The 21499-nt window shown below is 50.0% G+C and overlaps 1 protein-coding gene across 2 annotated transcripts; it reads right to left on the bottom strand.

Annotated features, from left to right (window-relative positions):
- Nucleotides 1-6126: 6126 nt before the first annotated feature.
- On the bottom strand, nucleotides 6127-19692 carry FBXW5 (F-box and WD repeat domain containing 5). Of its 2 annotated transcripts, none has more exons than XM_081882432.1 (9): nucleotides 19585-19692; nucleotides 17752-17962; nucleotides 16705-16862; nucleotides 15356-15530; nucleotides 14260-14408; nucleotides 12125-12626; nucleotides 10916-11063; nucleotides 9021-9233; nucleotides 6127-7593 (listed from the first exon to the last, which is right to left on the bottom strand). In XM_081882432.1, exons 2-9 carry the CDS (start codon nucleotides 17933-17935, stop codon nucleotides 7347-7349), a joined length of 1776 nt encoding a protein of 591 aa, XP_081738558.1. In that variant the 5' UTR covers nucleotides 17936-17962; nucleotides 19585-19692; the 3' UTR covers nucleotides 6127-7346. The 2 variants fall into 2 exon arrangements, with proteins under 2 accessions (XP_081738558.1, XP_081738559.1); XM_081882433.1 differs by having other exon boundaries at nucleotides 19592-19614.
- Between the last annotated feature and the right edge of the window lie 1807 nt (nucleotides 19693-21499).

Raw genomic sequence — 21499 nt, 5'->3', positions numbered from 1 at the left:
GATTCCCAAAGATGGAAAACATTGTCTGAAATTAACACCTCATTATGGTGGATATGGACCATTGCATTACATGAAAAACCTAGCGGCACACTCATTTTTTGAAAGTAAAAAAAAAAGGCAATCACTTTTGTCTCCGTTTGGTGGGATTTTCTTGAATACATGAAAAAAAAAAGGAAAATCTACTTTTGTCCTTTCCACAAGTCTCTCAAGAAATTTGGGCTAAGTAACATTTAATTGGTGTAATTTTCCCCCATGATGTAATATAGAGCGTTTTATTCTTAGAATCATAGAATCATAGAGTTGGAAGAGACCACAAGGGACATCGAGTCCAACCCCCTGCCAAGCAGGAAACACCATCAGAGCACTCCTGACATACCTGAAGAAGTGTGCATGCACACGAAAGCTCATACCAAGAACTAACTTAGTTGGTCTTTAAGGTGCTACTGGAAGGAATTTTTTTTTGTTTTGACTATGGCAGACCAACACGGCTACCTTGACCATTTTGGTTGCCCTCTTCTGGACATGTTCCAGTTTGTCAGTGTCCTTCTTGAACTGTGGTGCCCAGAACTGGACACAGTACTCCAGGTGAGGTCTGACCAGAGCAGAATACAGTGGCACTATTACTTCCCTTGATCGAGATGCTATACTCCTATTGATGCAGCCCAGAATTGCATTGGCTTTTTTAGCTGCCGCGTCACACTGTTGGCTCATGTCAAGTTTGTGGTCAACCAAGACTCCTAGATCCTTTTCACATGTACTGCTCTCAAGCCAATCTCTCCCTCTGTCAATCTCTCCCTCTTCCTCCCACAGCAAAGTCTACTTCACGGGGTTGTAGTGAGAATAAAAAATGGGGAGGGGAGAAGTATGCTCACCATAATATGATGTATAGGTTCATATATTGGAGGTTACCAATGTTTTATGTAAGATGTAGGACTTATCCAAACCTTCGTTTGCCCTGCCGTCCCTGCCCCCCGGGAAAACCCATGGGTTTACAGCTGAATGGGATTTTCTGCCATTTGTTCCGATTCAGAAGAAGTGTTTTCCTATTCCCACCCCCTCCAACATTTCTCCGATGAAAATAGGGATGTCCTATTGAGGACAAGCAGGACATTTCGGAATAAAATCAGAAACTGGGACAGTCCCTGGAAAATAGGGACACTTCGACTTCCGCTTGAGGCGCCACGGAAGATGGCTGAGATGGGAGTAATCAGCCTCCCAAAATCTTCCCGGGGTATGGGAAGACACAGTCTCATCCGCAGATAACCAACAAACCAGCCCCAATTTCGTAAGGAAGGAGGGGCTGGGGGCACTGGATGGAAAGCCCCCAAGAGAGTCTGGCTCTCCTGGACGCTGTCTCTGCAAGCGAATCAAGTTCCATTTCTTAAGATGAAAAATTGGATTTAGGTTTTGGACATGCTTCGAGCGAGGAGGGAGAAATTACTCTGCCAATTAAGCCAGCCACTGAGGTGCCAAAAAAAAAGAAAAGACTGAGTGGAAGAAGGATTAACATCTACGTTGGTATGTTGGAATGGAACGGAAAGGGTGTGTGTGGGTTAAGCCTCTCTTACTATTGTACTTTGCTTCAATATAATATTCGGCCAACCAACCCCCCCCCCCCGAAGTACCGTTTACATTAACCAAGCGAGCCTGGAAAGTTTTGTATTTGTTGACATAAATATGGCTCTAAAAAACTATAAACTGTGTGGAAATAACAATATTATATAATTAAGGCTTTTGATCTTTGATTTGCTTGGAAGAGGATAAAAGATTCTCCAATTTGTTGATATTAGACAGAAGCAGGATCTAATTAGCTGCTGGAGAGATGTTAAAAAACTTTGGACAGTTTCCTAGAATTTGTGTAGGAGTGTAGGCCAAGCTTAGCCTGAAAGCCTCCTCCTGAGGTGATGCCACCACTGAGTGATGCCACCACTGCCCTGGGACTTCCTTGCCCTGACTTGCTGGCATTTTCCTGGCTCATCCTTCTTTGCCGTTTTGCAAGGATCGTTGCTCTGAGGAAGCAGCTGGGGAATGGCTGAATAGATGGGGAAGGAAGGAAAGGTGCAAGTGGTTATTTGTGCGAGAAAGTAAAACCCTCTCTGCTTTGCCTGGTCTGGCTTTTGAAAGGGGATGAAGTGAGGGGTGTCTGGGGGCATTAATAAAAAGAGGTGCCCTACTGGCCACTCTCATTCCTGCCTATCTGGGTTAAGGGTAGGGGCACTGCAGTAATCCCCCTCCTCCTGCTGCTTGACTTCTTCATGTATTTGGGCTCCTTCAGGACCTTCCCTGGCAGATTGCAGTTCCAAAAGCCTCTCTGGGGAGGGGTGTCCTTCCTGGCCAAAATGCGGGACCAGAGACAGACCCTAGAAACGGAGCAGGAAGCCCAATGGCCGGCCGTTAGCTCTGCAAAACAGGGAGAGAAACTCAATCCAACGCAGCAGCCGCAACCCAGGCTGAGCTTGCAGTGTTCATGCAGCCACAAGCCATTTTTTTCCTTTATACCCCTGTCCCAGATCTCCTGAGACTTGATAGTGAGCACAAACTCAGGAAGGGAGGCTAGATTCCTGCTTGACTTGTGGCTGTAAATCATCTCAACACCTGCCCCCTGTTCCAGCCTGGAGGGAGAACGAGGTGAGGGGACTGATTATGCGAGAGTATCTGCTTCCCTCGCAGGCAGAGATCATCACCTGCAGGTGGCCTAGTGGTTAGGATCCAGTGCTCTCACTGCCGCAGCCCAGGTTTGATACCCAGTCAGGGAATGTAGCTCAGCTGACAGAGCAGGAGACTCTTAATCTCAGGGTTGTGGGTTTGAGTCCACTTTGGGCAAAGGATTCCTGCATTGCAGGGCATTGGTCTAGATGACCCTCGGGATCCCTTCTAACTCTACAATTCTGTGAGACTGTGATCCTTGGTCCTGTATACCTGAAGGAGCGTCTCCACCCCCCTCGTTCTGCCCATAAACTGAGGTCCAGCTCCGAGGGCTTTCTGGCAGTTCCCTCATTGCAAGAAGTGAGGAGAAGAAGAAGAAGAAGAAGAAGAAGAAGAAGAAGAAGAAGAAGAAGAAGAAGAAGAAGAAGAAGAAGAAGAAGAAGAATTATTATTTATTATTTGTACCCCGCCCATCTGGCTGGGTTTCCCCAGCCACTCTGGGCAGCTTCCAACAAAGATGAAAAATACACTACAGGGAACCAGGCAGAGGGCCTTCTTGGTAGTGGCGCCCATCCTGTGGAATGCCCTCCCAACAGATGTCAAGGAAATAAACAACTATTTTACTTTTAAAAGACACCTGTTTTTGATACTTGGTTGGAAGCCACCCAGAGTGGCTGGGGAGACCCAGTCAGATGGGCAGAGTATAAATAATAAATTATTATTATTATTTTATGTGGGCAAGCGCAGCAAAGCACCAGCTATTGCTGGACCTTGTGGGGAGGCAGGGCAGCTCATGGGAGGCAGAGCTGAGGGCCCCCAGGCACACAAAAGTTTGGTACAGAGGGGCATGGTTTGCCTGCCATGAAACTGGTCCCAATTTCATCAAAGGCAGAGTTTCAAGACCCACAGTGCAAGCCGAGTGCAATTTTTCTTTGAACCCCCTTTTTGATGTTATTTATAACAGGGCAAGGCTATCCTTGCCTACTCAGAAGTAAGTTCCACTAAATTCCGCGGTGGTTACTCCAAGGTGGCTGCATCAAGGACTGCAAACGTAGCACCAAAGTACAGAATGACGCCATAAACCTTCCGTGTTTGCATATGGATTGAAACTGGTTCTGGTTTTGACTCTGGAGTCCGGAGGAAGAGATGGAGTATTTGGATCAAGTCCGGTTTGCAAACTGTTTATACCTCAGCACGTGCTCCTAAACAAATGAATAAAAGCCTCTGGTGCGTTCCAGATAATGGAATGTTTCCTAACGTAAAGACTTTTGTGGCTACTTAATCATTGTTTAAGGAGAGGGGCAACATAATCCTAGGAAGTGTTCCCAGAATATGAAAACAAGCCATGTCAACAATATAATCTGGTTCACAGCACAAACCCTCTGAGAAGGTCATCTCCTAACTTTAAACTTCAGGATGCAAAAACTGCTGCAATCGCCCTCGGTTCTGACGTGCATCTGCATTCTCAGAAAGCTGCAGTCTCAGACTTCCACTTCGCCATTTCCTACTTTTATTCACACATAAGGACTACCACCAAGACAAGCAGAACTTGGTCAAAAAAGATGTGGGGTTTTTTTGTATTCTTAAGTGCTGATAGGTTGTATTTAGTCACACACAACATATTTAAAATGCCAGCCTCTCGTACTTGCTGCTCGAAATTCACTCTCACCCTGAACACTTAAAACTGAACATGCACCCTTTTTGGGAATCATGGAATTTGTCGAGTCGGAAGAAACCCTGAAGATCATTTGGTCCAGCCCCTGCAATGCAGGAATCTCAATCCAAGTATCTCTGACAGACAGCCATCCAACCTCAAAGGAAGGAAGGAAGGAAGGAAGGAAGGAAGGAAGGAAGGAAGGAAGGAAGGAAGGAAGGAAGGAAGGAAGGTCCACCACTTTCCATCCCACAGTTGATCAGCTCTTACTGCTAGATATTTATTTCTACATTAGGCCCGCAACTGACACAGGGGGTTGTGTTTCAAAGATCACACCTAAAGCCAAAATCGCATCTGGTCAGAGCCCATTGGGTTCCAGGAAGCAAGAGACTGCTGTTTGTGGCAAGGAGGTCAGCAGGAGAGAGAGGAGTCAGAGGAGACCCGTCCACCCTCTTGCCACCTGCAACTACCCCTCCCTCCCGCTAGCCTTGCACCTGCTGAGCAGGGGGCTGGACTAGATGGTCCCTTGTGGTCCCTTTACAATTCTATGATTTCTGCACCTGCAGTCAATCTACACCTCCCAGCTGCAGCACCAGATGGAAAGCAGAGTGTCAGGTGTGCGTGCAGGAGCCAGGCCCTGTGACCAGTAGGACTTCGCAGGACTGGGGCCTTCCTAAGTTTGTTCTGTCGAGGCAAAGCACAGCCGCACAGGTGAGGCCGCTTGGTAACTGGGAAGAGTTATAAGGTCTGCATTTCCCTTCAGCTCTTTGCCACAGCAACTCGTTCCCTGCCTTGCTGCCTTTGGCTCCTTGATTCCTGACCCTCGGACCCTTGACCTCTTGACTCCCGGCTCTCTGACCCTTGGATTCTTGGCTTCCTGACTCCTGGCTTCTGCACTCCCGTTCCTGCTCCCACCCCGCCATCTTGTCCCTGGTCATGATGTCCCCTGCCGGGACTTCGGTCACCCGTGAACGGGACCGTGACAGAGAGGGCCGATGCTTTTACTTGTCGGAACTGCTTAAACTGTTCTTTTAAAAAATTGAATGGGGCTTTTGTTGTTGTTTGGAGATTCTTCTTTCATATTTCACATGCACCCCACATTAAATATTCTTCATAGAATTCCTGCATGGCAGGAGGCTGGACCAGCTGAGCCTTGGGCTTCCTTCCAACTCGACAATTCTATGGTTCTAAGCAGGGCTTTTTCTTCAGCTGGAACCGAGTTCCAGCACCTCTTTGGTGCCTTCCGCAAGCTTGTGGGGCCGTGTACTGGGTGGCGTCACGGCGCCTGGGGCTCAACAACTTTGGGTGGGTGCTCAGCAAGTTCCGCCCACCTCTTTCTCTAGAAAAAAACCAAAACCTGGATCCAAGTATCCAGCAGGAACAGTCTCTGCCATTACTTGTAATTATGCCAGTTTTCCGATTCTTTGATCCATGCAAAACTTTTGTGTGGGTTTTTCAAAGTGCATCCTCTGGCAACGTCATGGAAAAGACTTTGCTACACCTTAGAAGGAGAGCCAGACTCTGCAATTAATACAGTATTGGACCAATACCTGTCAGTCTCTCTCCCGCCCTGTTCTTCAGGAGGATTTACGAGAACCAACCAATCAGCCTTTATTCTTCCTTTATAGCTCCTTTCCCTGCCCTGACCCGCCATCCCCGCCCTCCAAGCTCCCAGGCTTCTGAAATCTATTTTTAAATGGCTCCACTGATCTCTGCTAATGGCTCAGCAGCCCTGTCTTGCTACAACTTTGGAAACAGAAGCCCCACATTTCCATGGATGCAGCAGGAAGTGGGGAAGCGCCCAAAAGGTACACCCAGGAGAGAGGTCTGTGGAGAGGCTGCTTTATTTCCACGCAAGCTTTCAAGTGGTGAAAAGAAGCCAGATGGGGCACCCAGAGATACCTCCGAACTAGCAAGTAGGGACTTGGCACCTAGGAAAAAGGAAAATCTCATCCTCAAATTCCCTGCCCATTTGGCACTGTGCTTGCCCGCCCCCCTCCTCCCGCTCGTCAACTCTCTCTTTCCCTCCTGGCCTCTGTGTAAAGGCAAAGTGGGTGTTTGGGAGTGCTCTGGACAAAAGCAAAGAGCTTCTGCAACCAGGGTGCTCAAACCAGGGTGAGCGCCGCCCTGGTTGCAGAAGCTCTGCAACCAGGAGGGAACGAGGAGCAGGTGGCGGCTCAGCCCAGAAACAGCCAAAGGCATGTTACTGGGCAGAGCCAGAGACCCTGGACTCTCTGGAGTGCGAGGCTGCCCCACAGACCGATTCCTGGCTAAAACACAAACCTGCCAGATCGTAGGGTCCAGGTGCCAAGGGAAAATAATAAGTTAAATGTGTTTTTCAATCTACCCAGAGATGAGCAGGAGGGGCTCGGCCAGGGCACTATTTCACTGTGGAACAGGAGCACTATGGAAATGTTTCTGTTTCTGCCCATGGAAACAGAAGGAGATCAGCGTTTGGGTGGCAGGAGGGAAAGGGGCTTGGAGGATTCTGGTACGACATGTTAATACTGTGCCCTCTTGCGATTTCCCCAGGGCTCTGCCATAGTTGCCTTAACTGAGAAGCAGTGCCATAGCGTGGGTTGCCAGTGCCCGGGCTGTGCAGAGGGTGGTGGTGGCGGGTGCGAGGGAAACAAACGGAGTATGCATGTGCATTCAACTGCCTAATGGTGCCTGCATCTTCCAGGAGACCGCAGCCACAGAGATAAGAAAAGAAGAGTCTTTCCGGTGTCTGGAGAGGTCACTTCCTGGTTCTCATGAAGAAGCCATTTTGAACGGACCCCAGTGGTGGAAGCACATAGCTGTGCTGAGGCAGCCCCGGGTGTCAAAATCTGCACCCCTAACCATTTTGAGCCCAGGGCAACTGCAGCTGAATGGGTTTCCCCTCTTAGCCAGTGAACCCCACCCCGAAAACTCCAGAACCCCCTTCTGATCTCACCCCAGGCCACTGGGCCCGCTGTCTGTCTACGGCAGGGTTTTTCACGAGGGAGCCTGGCCGCAGCAAGCAGACACGGTGACCTTGCAGGTTGCAGGGCCACAACGGTTCGGTTCACCTCCTCCGGTTCGTGACCCAAGAGAAGGAGAGCTTCTGTGGTCGTGGCTTCTCAGCCTGAAGGAGCCTCACGGTGCGGGGGGAGCGCCACACTTTGATGGCCCCATCGTCGCTGGCCGTCAGCAAGAGTTCCTGTTCCACGGGGCTGAAGGCCACCGAGTTGACCACATCGCTGTGCTGCAGCTTGGCCAAGCAGATCCCGTAGTGCCGGTCCCAGACGTAGCCGTGGTGATCCTCCGCCCCACTGCGAGGGATACGAGAGAGAACGGTTGTAACAAAGCAGGGACTTGCCTTCTGAGTGGCTGCAGAAGACATCAAGATTCTAGTCCTCAGTATTATTACTAAGTGGCTGGTACCAGGTCTGGCAAATGGCCTTTTACTACAGGGGCAGGTAAATCTTGCCTGCAGCGAGGATGCACCTTATTTTTACAGTTGCAAGGTGTTTTTAAATTGTTTTTAATAGTAGAGTAGGAGAGTTGAAAATAATGCCCATATTTTTCACATCTGGTAACCAATTCACTCCTTGGGTTTCAGATAGTACATTTTTAGATGAGTCTAAAAAGCCTGGGACATAATATTTCACAGCCTTCTAGCAGCTGTGTAGGCTCACTGACCAGAAGTAAAGTATTTAATTGTAATTGTATACTCGATTCTGACCAAACGAAGACTCCGAGAGCAAAATATAAATCAGGAAGCTTTGTTTGTTCAGAATGAAGTATACACGTCCGTAGTTAATGCTAAATACAGTCGTACCTTGGAAGTCGAACGGAATCTGTTCTGGAAGTGTGTTTGACTTCCAAAACGTTCGGAAACCAAAGCGCAGCTTCTGATTGGCTTCAGGAAGCTCCTGCAGCCAATCGAAAGCCATGGAAGCCCCATCAGACATTCAACTTCCAAAAATAGTTTGCAAACCGAAACACTCACTTCTGGGTTTGTGGCATTCAGGGGCCAAAACATTCAACTCGCAAGGTGTTCGTCAACCAAGGTACCTGACTTCTGGTAAATGAGGCACCAGAGCCGCTAGAGGGATGTGAAAATTTTTGTCCTGGGCTTTTTAGACTTGTCTACTCATATACTGTACTATCCAAAACAAAGTGGGGCATTGGTTGCCAGATGTGAAATATCTTGGCATTATTTTCCTACTCCAGTATAATGCTGTACCCTGCTCTGGGATCTTGCGGTGAAGGGAAGGCAATCAATAAATCAATATCCTGATTTAATTTATACAAGTATCTGTCCCAGATTGCAGGAAGCTCCGCTCCTCCTCTGCTCAAGAAAAGAGAAGAGACAGCCCTTTCGGTTACTGATGTTCTCAGCCTCAAAATCTTGTGATTATGAGGACTAAATCTAACAATTCTTTCTTTCTTTAAGGCATCATCCACACAAGCTGTTGAAAGGAGCTCTGTAGCTGCAGCCTGCATGGAGAGAGATGCATTGAGGGACAGCCAAAGGCCAGGCACTTTCAGCAAAGCGGGTCCGCCAGGCCGGGGGCTCAGATGCCAGGCTGGACTTCCCCACTTCTGGTTCCCGCAACGGCCTGCAGGCCACCGCAGTGAGGAAGGGCATTCAGGTTGAGGGGAGGGAAAGGCTGAAAGAGCAGGGAAGTGCAGTTGGGCCCCCCACTCCACCCCACAGACTGAAGGACTCTGACCAGCTCCTCTTGCAGCTCACCTGGCCACAAAGTCTCTGCTAACATCCAAGAATATGAAGAAGAAGTCGTTGCTGGGAGTGTGTGCCCGGTGGCCTCGCAAGGGTCCCTGGGCCTCCGTCATCGTCTTGAGGTCTACCACGTGGAGGTCGATCTCCTCAGAGATGGGGGGTGGGTGCAAAGGGTCAGAAATGACAGAGTCCTGGGGCCAGGCCCGGCTGTTCACATACAAGTACCTGCAGGCAAGGCAGGGAGGAAGAAGATGAAGAAGAGGAAGAGGAAGAGGAAGAGGAAGAAGAAGAAGTTTGGATTTGATATCCCGCTTTATCCCTACCCAAAGGAGTCTCAAAGTGGCTAACATTCTCCTTCCCTTCCTCCCCCACAACAAACACTCTGTGAGGTGAGTGAGGCTGAGACTTCAGAGAAGTGTGACTGGCCCAAGGTCACCCAGCAGCTGCATGTGGAGGAGCGGGGAAGCGAACCCGGTTCACCAGATTACAAGTCTACTGCTCTTAACCACTACACCACACTGGAAGAGGGGGTTCAGTGGGGCTCCCCCCCGCTTGCCTCCACATGACCCAGGAAAGGGAGCAGTTAAGGGGGAAGAAGACCTTTCTCTGCCCCCAATCCTGAAGAGGTGCTGCTGCCAATTGGGGCAGGCGATACTAGACTAGATAGACCCCCGAAATAAGGTAGCTTCATCCATTCAGCCAAGAATAGCTAAAGCTCAGGACTGTGACCAGCACAGGCAGCGATGGGGGGGGGGGGCTCCTTAAAGTTCTTGTCGCTCTGAAGAGGCTTCTTCACTTGACACATGGAGGCTGCCTCCCCTTGGAGACTGGGCTGTCTTTTCTGGCAAGCTGCTCCCCAGTAGATCGCCTTCCATGACTAAGAATGTAGGAAGAGCCTGCAGGATCAGGCCAAAGGGGGCCCAGTCTTGTCCAGCATCCTGCTCTCACAGTGGGCAACCAGATGCCCCAGAGGGAAACCCATGAGCAGGATCCGAGCGCAAGAGCAGCCCTCTCCCCTTCTGGGGTTTCCAGGAGCTGGTCCTCAGAAGCACGGCTTCCTCTGTGGAGGCAGAGCAGAGCCACTGACAGCCCTCTCCTCATCCACCAATTTGCCTAATCCTCTCTTGAAGCCAACCAGGCCGCTGGGCAACCCTGCTTCCAGTGGGAGGGAGTTCCACAGGTTCACTAGGCGCTGTGTGAAGAAGGGCTTCCTTCGATCTGTCCTGAATCTCCCAACCATTTAAAGGATGAGTGGATTTTCCCTTTTAAACTCCCCAAGACCACATTCTCCAGGTGTCTGTCTAAAACTCCTGGTAGAGGACAAGGATCTAGAGATCCAAATTCTGTGCATCTGCCATAAAACTTAGGGAACAAGTTGTACTACCAAAAGGTTTTAAATGACAAGTTTAGGTTATGTTTTAGTGATCAAGATTTAATATATATTTTTAATTGCTGCTATATCTGAGTTGTCTCTGTTATACCCAATTGCAATTCAATGTATTCCTGTTGCGTTTTATTGTATATTGTATATTATTGTAAGTGAGCCGGAACTGGTCTGTGACTGTAATAATAAAATTCAATTCAATTCAATTTCCAGGGTGTGAAACAAGGCAGGGTCTTTCCCAGATACCACTGGGGACCGAACTTGACTGGGCCTTCTGGAGACAAATGGGGCTGGGGGGGTCTTCTGCAAGAGCCAAGGGTCCATATCCACCCCACAGCCTCAGGCAAAGGGGCTTTCTCATCCCTGGAACCCAACCCTCCTTTACCTGGAGCTTCCGGGGAAGACACCCGGGGAATTTCTGCCTGCAAAAGAACCCTGTTGCCTCCTACCCTTCAGACGAAATTTCCCCCCTCCTCCTCCTCCCATATGGTTGGCAGCACCACCACCCCGCCCGCCTCCTTACCTGTGGTCAGGGGAGAGGCCCATGCCAATAATATGCCCGTGGAAATCAATGACGTGGTCGAGCGAATCAAAGAACTTGTCCGAATTTCTCTCCTCTCCAAGGACGGGGCCTGCGGTCGTCATCTGGTGAGGCGAGATCTGCTTGATCCCTGAGGGAACACAGAGGGTGGGGCAAGAGGCAAGAAGATCAGGAACAACTTTCTGAGGCCAAGAGCTGCTCAACAGTGAAACGGTCTCCCTCAGAAGGTTGTGGATTCTCCTTCCTTGGAGGCTTTTAAGCAGAGGTTGGGTGGTCATCTGCCATGGATGCTTCAGCTGAGATTCCTGCATTGCAGGGGTTTGGACTAGATGACCCTCAGGGTCCCATCCAACTCTATGATTCTATGTTATCAAAATAAAAAACCGACACCAGGGTCTCCATTTTTTACACCAGTGTGTCTCTGGCAGTCTTCAGTGCCTGGGGTCAGACCAGAAGGTCCTGCTTTCAGAAGGCAGGGGGTATGAAAATGACGACTGCCTTCCCTTTTTCTCCCCAGAAACTACTAATAATATAATAATTTAATCATGATAATTTATTATTTATATCCTGCCGATCTGGCTGAGTTTCCCCAGCCACCCTGGGTGGCTCCCAACAGAATATTAAAAACACGATTGAACATCAAACATTAAAACCTTCTCTAAACAGGCTGCCTTCAGATGTCTTCTAAATGTCATATAGTTGTTTATTTCCTTGGCATCTGATGGGAGGGTGTTCCACAGGGCAGGAGCCACCACCGAGAAGGCCCTCTGCCTGGTTCCCTGTAACTTCACTTCTCACAGGGAGGGAACTGCCAGAAGGCCCTTGGAGCTGGACCTCAGTGTCTGGGCCAAACGATGGGGGTGGAGACACTCCTTCAGGTATACTGGGCCGAGGCTGTTTAGGGTGTTTTAGCCAATGTAGGAGAGAGGCAGCCCTGAAACTCGAGGTGCCCCTTAGCTATCACAGCTAGCAGTCGTTTGCAGGCTGTTTTTCACACTGCCTAATAATAATAATAATAGTAATAATAAGAATATAATAATAATTTATTATTTATACCCCGCCCATCTGGCTGGGTTTCCGCAGTCACTCTGGGCTGCTTCCAACAGAATATTAAAATACAGTAATGCCTCAAACATTAAAAGCTTCCCTAAACAGGGCTGCCTGAGCCCCACACAAATACCCCTCCCTTACCAATCTGGTGTGGGGAGAAGGCGAGGCAGCCGGTGGTGAAGATCAAGTATTTCTTAGTGCTCCCCTCCGTGGACAGCAGGTTGGGCTCGGGCGGCTTCGTCCTGTTCTGTGCCAGGAGCTGGGCGACTTTGGCTTCCATCTGTAGCTCCGTCATGACCGGCCGGACTCGCCCCTCGATGATGTCCGTCAGGAAGCGGCCCAGCCCACTGCCAGCGCCCGCCTGGTTCTCTGCCCCCGAGGAGCCTGGTTCTGGTGTTGCCTTCTGCTTGGCCTGCTGCTGCTCCTCCGCCTGCTCTTCCTCCTCCTCGCTGTCGCTGCAGAGGTTGGGGGCCTGGCAGGGGCTCCTGGTCCCGCCCTCCAAGTGCTCCCCATGATTCAGGAGGAGGTCAGAAGGGTCGTAGCGGCTGCAGTCTGCCACGGTCACCATCCGGATCTTGCTGGCGTTCAGGTTCTGGATCTTGAACAGCCTCTTCACCACGTTCATGTTCTCAGACTCGACGCCCTGCAAGCCCAATAATAATAATTATTTATTATTTGTACCCCACCTATCTGGCTGGGTTTTCCTAGCCAGTCTGGGCAGCTTCCAACAAATATTAAAAATACATTAAAATGTCACACATTAAAAACTTTCCTAAACCGGGCTGCCTTCAGATGTCTTCTAAATGTCAGGTTTATCTCTTTGACATCTGATGGGAGGGCGTTCCACAGGGTGAGTGCCACTACCGAGAAGGCCATCTGCCTGGTTCCCTGTAGCTTTGCTTCTCGCAATGAGGGAACCGCCAGAAGGCCCTTGGTGCTGGACCTCAGGCAGAACGATGGGGGAGGAGACGCTCCTTCAGATATACTCGATCGAGGCCATTTAGGGCTTTAAAGGTCAACACCAACACTTTGAATTGTACTTGGAAACGTACTGGGAGCCAATGTAGGTCTTTCAAGACCAGTGTTATATGGTCTCGGCAGCTGCTCTCAGTCACCAGTCTAGCTGCCGCATTCTGGATTAGTTGTAGTTTCCAGGTCACCTTCAAAGGGAGCCCCACATAGAGCACATTGCAGTAGTCTAAGCGAGAGATAACTAGAGCATACACCACTCTGGCAAGACAGTCCGTGGGCAGGAAGGGTCTCATCCTGCGTACCAGATGGAGCTGGTAGACAGCTGCCCTGGACACAGAATTGACCTGCACCTCCATGGACAGCTGTGAGTCCAGAATGACTTCCAGGCTGCGCACCTGGCCCTTCAGGGGCACGGTAACCCCATTCAGGACCAGGGAGTCCCCCACACTCACCTGCCCCCTCTCCCCCAAGAACAGTGATTCTGCCTTGTCAGGATTCAGCCTCAATCCAAGAGGAGGCAGGTCCCCTGGGTCTCCTTCTGCTGTGACGTTTAAGGCAGCTTTACTTGGTCACGGGGGAAACCACGAAAGGGGAGCCCAACACACCTGTAAACCACACAGGCTTCTATGCAGGCAGCCCCTCGCTTTAGCTTTACACACACATAGAAATTGAGTCATGCTCTCAGAGCTGGGTTCCTCCTCTCCACCAGGCCTGCTCAAGGCTGAGTTTTCCCTGCCCAAACACACTTCATATTGCCAGAGCAAGCAGATCCCCTCAACGATGTCCTTTCCCGCACTCGTTTTTTGCATTTCTCTGCTGCCTATCAAAGCATGCACTCGGATTCCGAATAGAGAGGGATGGTGAGGTAGCTGGTTCCCTTTCCCTGCAAAAGCCAACAGCCCCCGGCCCCCGGGCAGTACGGCTGGGCAATATTTGGTTTTCTACATCGTGATGCATCACCAGCTAAAGATTTCAATATACTGATATATCACAATGCCTGAAATAAGGATGGAGCTGCAGAGAGGAATTGGCTGGCTTCACACTTTTCCCCACATTCTGATTTTTGCATAGGGGACACACACAGTGGCGTAGCGTGGGGGGACAGGGGGGGCCGGCCGCACCGGGCGCAACATCTGGGGGTTAGGGGGCGCAAATTACTTGCCTTGCCCCGGGTGCTGACAACCCACGCTACGCCACTGGACACACACACAGACCATGACTGGCAATATATATTGCCAGGTCAGAAATTATGAAATTGGTATCACGATATGGACTTCAAAACTGTTTTCAAATATCTCGCCCACCTGGAAGGCGTTGTTCAGCCACAGCACAGAGCAGGAGGTGTAGTTCCCCATACGGTGCAGGTTCCCAGAGATCAGGTGCGTCTCGTTCAGCCAGCAGCCAAACACGTCATAGGGCTTGTTGCGAACCCGGGACAGGAGGGCAAAGTTTTCTGGAAGGAGAAAACGCCGAGAACCGAATATGGCTTTCGTTGTTGTTGTTATTATTATTATTATTAATGACATTTAAAAACTGCCTTTTATCTTCCAAGGATCTCAAGGTGGCCACGTGGTTCTCCCCCTCCCCATTTCATCCTCACAACAACCCTGTGAGGTAGGACTGACCCCTATCAAACTGTTGCCAGTTACTTTCTACTTCGCTCTAAGTCTCTTCCTTCACAGATAGATGTTTTGCAAGCACCCTTAAAACTATGCTGGGGGTGGGGGGGAATCTGTGCTACAGGGAACCAGGCGGAGGGCCTTCTTGGTGGTGGCGCCCGCCCTGTGGAACGCCCTCCCATCAGATGTCAAAGAGTTAAACAACTACTTGACATTCAGAAGACATCTGAAGGCAGCCCTGTTCAGGGAAGTTTTTAATATGTGACATTTTAGTGTATTTTTGGTCTTTGTTGGAAGCCGCCCAGAGTGGCTGGGGAAAACCAGCCAGATGGGTGGGGTACAAACAAATAAATAAATAAATAATTTGTTCTGCTACTTGCAACGCCCTCCATGTCCCTGGAGCCAAGTGGGGAGGGGACCTTAGCACAGGAAGAGCGACCAGTTCCTGTACAGCTTCTGCCACCTCTCCCCTCTGCCTTTGCTCCCTCTGCAGAGGCTGAACTGCTTTCTGCACCTGGCTCCTCTTGCTTGCAAAAGCCTGTTGCCTCTTCAGCACCCAACCATTCCTTCCCCCTCTGACCAGTCCACCACCCCCCTCCCCGAGCTCTGAGCCTCCCCCTTCTGTGGCTTCCTTAGGGGGTTATCTGGCAGGTACTTCCCTCCTCATCCAGCCAGTCCTTGACACCAGCAGACTTTGCTAAAGGAAGGCAGCTTCCAGGAAGCTCCTTCTTAAGCTTTGTGGGGTGACAAGGGAGGAACAGCTAAGCCCATTGTTTTTTACCCAGATCGATGACAGCGATCTCGCCTGAGGAAGTAGTCCGGGGCCCTACGAAGACCCCAGAGACAAGGAGGAGGGAATCGTCTGCGTTGAACTGGGAGAACTGGGTGTACTTCCAGTTGTACTTCTTCATGCTGGTGCTGTGGAGCAGGGAGAGAGGCAGGCCATTGTTCCAGATCTGCCAAGAGAAAGTAGGAAAGGGAGGCCCATCAAGATGGCTGGGCAGCAAAAGGGCAGCTCTAAGTTACTAGTCCTTATCGCCAGGGAGACACACTTGGAAGAGGACGGGCGATGCCTCTGAGGAGCTGAGGGCCCAATCTTCTGCTTGTCTCTCCTCTGAAATGTTCCACTGTTTCCCAGCGCAGCTTCCCGCTGATATACAATTTCACTTGGGTCTCTAGCTGCTGTTGGACTACAACTCCTATCATCCCAAATAGCAGGACCAGTTGTTAGGGATGGTGACAACAGCTGGAGACCCAAGTTTGCGAAACCCTGGTTTAGATTTTTGTCCCTCTCATGATCAGCAAAACCCACTCCAGAAATAATGCAATACAGTCAAACCTCGGTTCTTGAACGGCTCAGTTTTTGAACGCTTTGGCTCCCGAACGCCGAAAACCCAAAAGTAAACGCTCTGGTTTTCAAACATTTTTTTGGAACTTGAATGTCCGATGCGGTTTCTGTTCGAGTGCAAGAAGCTCTTGCAACCAAAGGGAAGCCACGCCTTGGCTGTCAGAAGTTTTGGAAGTCGAACGGTCTTCCGGAATGGATTATGCCAAGGTTTGACTGCATAAAAGAGACCATGAACATTGGTCTAGAGTTGGAGAATTTAGTGCTTCTATGGGAAATCACTGGAAGAGCTGCAGGAATGCAGGAACTCAAATTCATGACCCTGAGAGGGTCTCAAATTCATGGGACTCAAATTCATGACCCTGAGAGGTTATGTGTGTATTTAAAGTACAGGACACACAGTCCTGCCTTAGAATGCCCCCCCCGCCTTTTCACAGAACCCTAGTGCTGGAGGGACCCCGAGGGTCATCCAGCCCAACCCACGGCAATACCCGCCTTTCCTGCAGGAAGGTTTCGGCAGCACACATGAGGCTCCCTCGCCTGCTTATGCCATCCTCACAACAACCCTGCAAGGTAGGTGAAGCAGAAAGGATGACTGGGCCCAAATCACCCTCTTCTCTTCAGGGCTGAGGCGGGGCTCTGCTCTCAATTCCCGTCACCGACGCAGGGATCAAAACAAGCAACCTACCTTCCAGGGTTGCTGTGAGGATTACGGAGCAAAGCTTCAACTGCTTGAAACACACTGTGTTATAGTTAGGATTCGTTCCCCCTCCGCCCTGCTTCACCTTAACGGTACAGTCCTTGGAGCAGGAGGCCAGCAGGTAGCCATTGTGGGAGAAGCTGAGGTGGAGGACTTGGTCACTGTGCTCCGCCAGCGTCTGAACTTCCACGCAGGGGATGGTGTCAGACAGCCGCTGGAACTCGCCATACCAGGAAGTGGCAGCTGCAGAGGAAAGAGGAAGAGGAGGAGGAGGGCAGGAGGACCCAACACCCCTCACTGAAAATCTGAATAAATTACCAGACCACCTACATCAAGCCTCCTTTCCCTCAGGCACCGCCAGCCCCGGAAATGGGCCAGCATTTGGCCACCATAGGAGCAACTGTTCAGAAACTGGTGTCCAGGTTTTGGTTTTCCTTCTCCCTCTCCTCCCTCTTTCCTTGTGTGCCATGGTCTTGTTTTGTTTTGTGGATTGTAAGCCTGCAGGGGCAGGGACTGTCTTGTTTTGCTTGTATATGTACTACTCTGGGAGCCTTTTTAGCAGGAGTGCCCAGCACACATGCTCTAAACCAGGGGTAGGCAACCTAAGGCCCATGGGCCGTATGCGGCCCAATCACCTTCTCAATCCGGCCCGCAGATGGTCTAGGAATCAGCGTGTTTTTACATGAGTAGAATGTTTTATTTAAAATGCATCTCTGGGTTATTTGTGGGGACTGCCTGGTATTTTTACATGAGTAGAATGTGTGCTTTTATTTGAAATGCATCTCTGAGTCGTTTGGGGGGCATAGGAATTCGTTAATTTTCCCCCCTTCAAAATAATAGTCCAGCCCACCACATGGTCTGCGGGACTGTGGACCAGCCCATGGCTGGAAAAGAGTTGTCTGCTCTATAGGCTGAGCTATCCCAGCTGAAGATCTACAAGTGTTATTCCTTGCTTCCTCTCTCTGCCTTGAGTGCGAGATTCACTCTCCAGCCTGTTTCCAATTTTCCTCATTCGTCAGCTATAAGCCTCACCTCCAAACCAAGCTGACCCCAGTACAGGGCAACAGGTTAGGGGCACAGCAATTACTCTTTTCCAGTTTTGAGGCTGACTGCTCTGCAAGGGAGGACATACCTGGGTGTCGTGGGACGTCCCGGGCTACTGGATAGTATCTGTAGAAAAGGTCCTTCCAGAGCACTTCGTCCAGCGCCACAGCATGCCACTGCCGGCACACGAGCCCCGCTGAGAGGACGTCCGAGTAGTCCAAGTACAGGAATATCTCAAAAAGGATGCTGTCAGGGAGAACCCCACCGTCCATCGTGGCATCCTGTCTCTGCCAACCGCCCTGCAAGACCAAGGGAAAGGGCGACAGTTTTAGGCAAAGGATGCTCTAGAACGGTAGGAGAAGAAGCGGCTATGACGAAAAAGTGAGACAGCGTGGTGCAGTATTTGGACTAGGAACTTGGAAACCAGGGTTCAAATCCCTGGTCACAGTCAGTGAGAACAAAACAGTGCCTGCTCCTGCAGGCTTTCGATCTTCGAGAAAGACAGACACGAGAGGAGATAGGGATGGATGAGGATGGAATGGGGGGGAGCAAACTCAGGCAGCAACCTGTACAATTTCTTGTTGCCAGTGTTAGAAACTGAGATATGGAAGCCAGGAGCTAAATGGCACCTTAAACCGAGGTTATGGGAGCAACAATGGAATGTCCCGCCTTTTTTATGGCAAGAATACAAAGCTGAAAATGAATGAACTGCAGCTAAAATCTTATGTTCATTTTTCACATGGCCTAGTCCTTCCCCTGCCCACCCCCTAATATTCTTAAGAGGGTCTCTTCTCCATTCTTCAGAGTAGCTGGGGTCCTCCTTTCCTCCCACTCTGCAGTCTTAAACTCAAATCTTAGGTGTCCTACTGCGCCCAGAGCTCAAAAACTGCTTGCACTAATGAAATTCACTGTTGCAAAATGCACCTAGAAAAATGGGAGTTTCAGACACTGCTTGTTGCCAAATAACTTGGGAATTTGTAGGGGGAAACCCCCTCTCCCTTCTGCTTCAAACCTTGTGAGGCCTTGTCAGCATGTAACACCTCTGCTCAGAGATGTGCACCGGCTGAGGATTTGCTGCTGGGCCCCATTCAAGGTGCTACTATGAGCATATAAAGCCCTTAACAACTCGGGACCAATTTACCTAGCAGATTGTGGGTCTACTGGTGCCCACTGGCCCTCTTCAAGTGGCAGAACTGGCCCTGCGGAACAGGTCTTATGTGGCAAGAACCTGGTCGCTTAATGTGGCAGCACCAGCACTTTGGAGCTCCCTGCCCCTTGGCCCGGGCAGGTGCCATCTGCTAAAAAAATTCCCTGCTTAGATAAGCTTCACCCAAATGCTTAGGAAATGAAGGCCATTGCCATCTGCTTGAGTATTTTCACAACGGTGTGTTTTTAAAAGTAGGGTTGTGGGTTCCCCCTCTATTTTGCAGTTTTATTTTTTTAAAAGTAATTTTTATTTGATTTTGCGAGTGTAAAATTAGAAAAATAAAAAATACATATCCACATTTAGAGATTTCTCTCAATCTCCAGACTTCCCACCCTCCCCTCCGTGGGTCCCATTGTCAGTTTTGTCTTATTCTTTCTGGTTTTCTGCAATGGAGGGGTGCGTAAATGTCAGGAAATACATAATAATAAATAACAAACCAGCCAAAACTGCCTCCTGCCCCCCCCCTATAGAGATACTCTCCCCATTTCTCCCCCCCCTTCCCAGCTCCCCTCTTGGGCCTTTTGACTGGTTTGTTCTGGTTCTCAGCCCCCCCCCCATTCCCCAAACTGGTCCCCCTCCCCCCCATCCATACAGACACCCCCCTCGCATCTCTTTGGGGACCCCTCCCCCCCGGCATCCCCTCCCCCCCGGCATCCCCTCCCCCCCCCGCATCCCAGGCGACTCCCCCCACCCTTCCCCCCCACAACAACAGACCTCCTACCAGCTGCTTCCTACATCATTTCCGGAAGGGCCCTTCCGCTTCCGGCTGCCACCGTCAGAAGCCGTCTTCCGTTCCCTGCTCTATGCTTAGCCCCTCTAGGCATTCTTTCTCCGTGGTTCCCCTCCCTCGTCCGCCGCTCTCTCTGCGCAGGCGCGGCGGGAGAAGACGAGACCGGAGACGGCGAAGGGGGGAGCAATTCGCTGTTTGGCCACAAGAGGGCGCGCGGCCGCGGCGCCTCCGGGCGGAATATTGAGCATTGCAGAATAACAACGTGGGTTTCGGGTTTAATTGAGAGAGAGGGAAGGGGAATTCGTGAAGATGGGTCCACATAAAAACATATTGGTCATTATGTTACTGCTATAATAATTTTAAGGTCATATATATATATGTTCATAAATGTACCAAGCAAACACATACAAATATGTAAACCCACAGAAAAGACCTGAAACCATTTTGTCTCTCCCAAATGACCTCAAATATTTCTCTGCAAGGTCGAAGGAAATGGGAAATCTCCCCATTGTCTCTTTCACAAATCCTGTCTCAAGGGAACATTAAAGATATGAATAGGGTGTGAGCCTGTGACCTGCGGCCTGGATTCAGGAATAGAGTAACAAAAGAGTGGCCAGGATGCCCAGGGAATCCAGTCAAGCAACCGAGCAGACAAGGGGGGAAAAACCAGCGCGCTCAGATTTCTGTTGTAGTCCGCCCCTCCTGTGATGTATGTATGATGCATTGGGAGAGGTGGTCCTGGGATACACCCCTTCTGTGATGTATATATGATGGGGGGTGGTCTTGAACTGGAGGGTGGGAATTTCAAAAGTCTATATAGGAGTTTGCACACCACTGTTCTCAGTTCCTCTCCTTCCTCCTGCGTGTGAGAGGAGCCCCCCCCCCCCCGTTGCAACAGCTTTAATAAAGATCAAGCTTACTAGCTGCTTTGCTTATCAATATTCTCTGGTTGGCCTCTGTTATTTTCTCCTACCGATAGAGAACCTACAAAAGGACTCTCTATGGGTTCTTGGGTACCCCATAAGGGAAAAGGAGCAGTTTTTTTCTCATAACGGCAGCAGTCCTCGCAATACTTTTTTTAAAAAAAAGATATAACAAGTTGTTATGAACATTAGTTTTTTAGACTAGCTAAGGATTGTGAATTGTGAGGTCAGAAGGCCATGAGACAAAGATATGGGCAGAGGTTATAACTGCACAATTAACCATGGCCAGAGAGGGAGAGAGAGTTGCCGATAACACAAATATCCTGGCATTGGTACACCAATGAGCACATGCAGAGTTATTTACACTGTGCAAACCAAAGCTTGGTTCAGATTCAGAATTGAGCTTGAACTGTAACTCTGCCATTTCCCACCGAAACCTTTGTTCCACCCTGGTCATATTAAAGTCAATTGTATCAGGGAAAAAGAAGTAAATCCGTTATCCCTCTTGCAACAAGGAAGGAAATCGCCAGGGAAAGAAATAGTAAGCTCCACGGAGCCTCCATTTCCAAAGGTACTTTACCCGTGGAGACCGGCTATTTCCTCCAAGGCGGCAACACCTGTCCAGCTGTGTCCACTGTGTGAAAAGGAATGGGGAGTTAGATGTAGCCTTATCTCAGCAGCCCTGAAACAGAGGCATAAAACTGGGGAGGGCTGTTGCCATCTTGCCTTTTGCACAGCCTTCCTATTGGGGTAACCTTGGCTAAGCTGGTGGCCTCCAGATGTGCTGCTGGGGGAATGACAGGAGCTGTGGTCCAAAACAGCTGGATACCCCCCCCGGTTGGCCAAGGCTGCATTTGGCCATCTGACACACCACTGTGGGAAACTAAGATGTTGGTCTGATGTCCGCAGGACTCCTTACAAAAGCAGGCACATCACGGCACAACACCTAGGCTAATTGATGGAACTCACTGCCACA

This window comes from Podarcis melisellensis, assembly GCF_964234715.1.
Source record: "Podarcis melisellensis genome assembly, chromosome: 12".
Classification (NCBI taxonomy): Eukaryota; Metazoa; Chordata; class Lepidosauria; order Squamata; family Lacertidae; genus Podarcis; species Podarcis melisellensis.
Note: the sequence above shows the minus strand (reverse complement) of the source record. Positions and strands in the feature narration are given on the sequence as shown.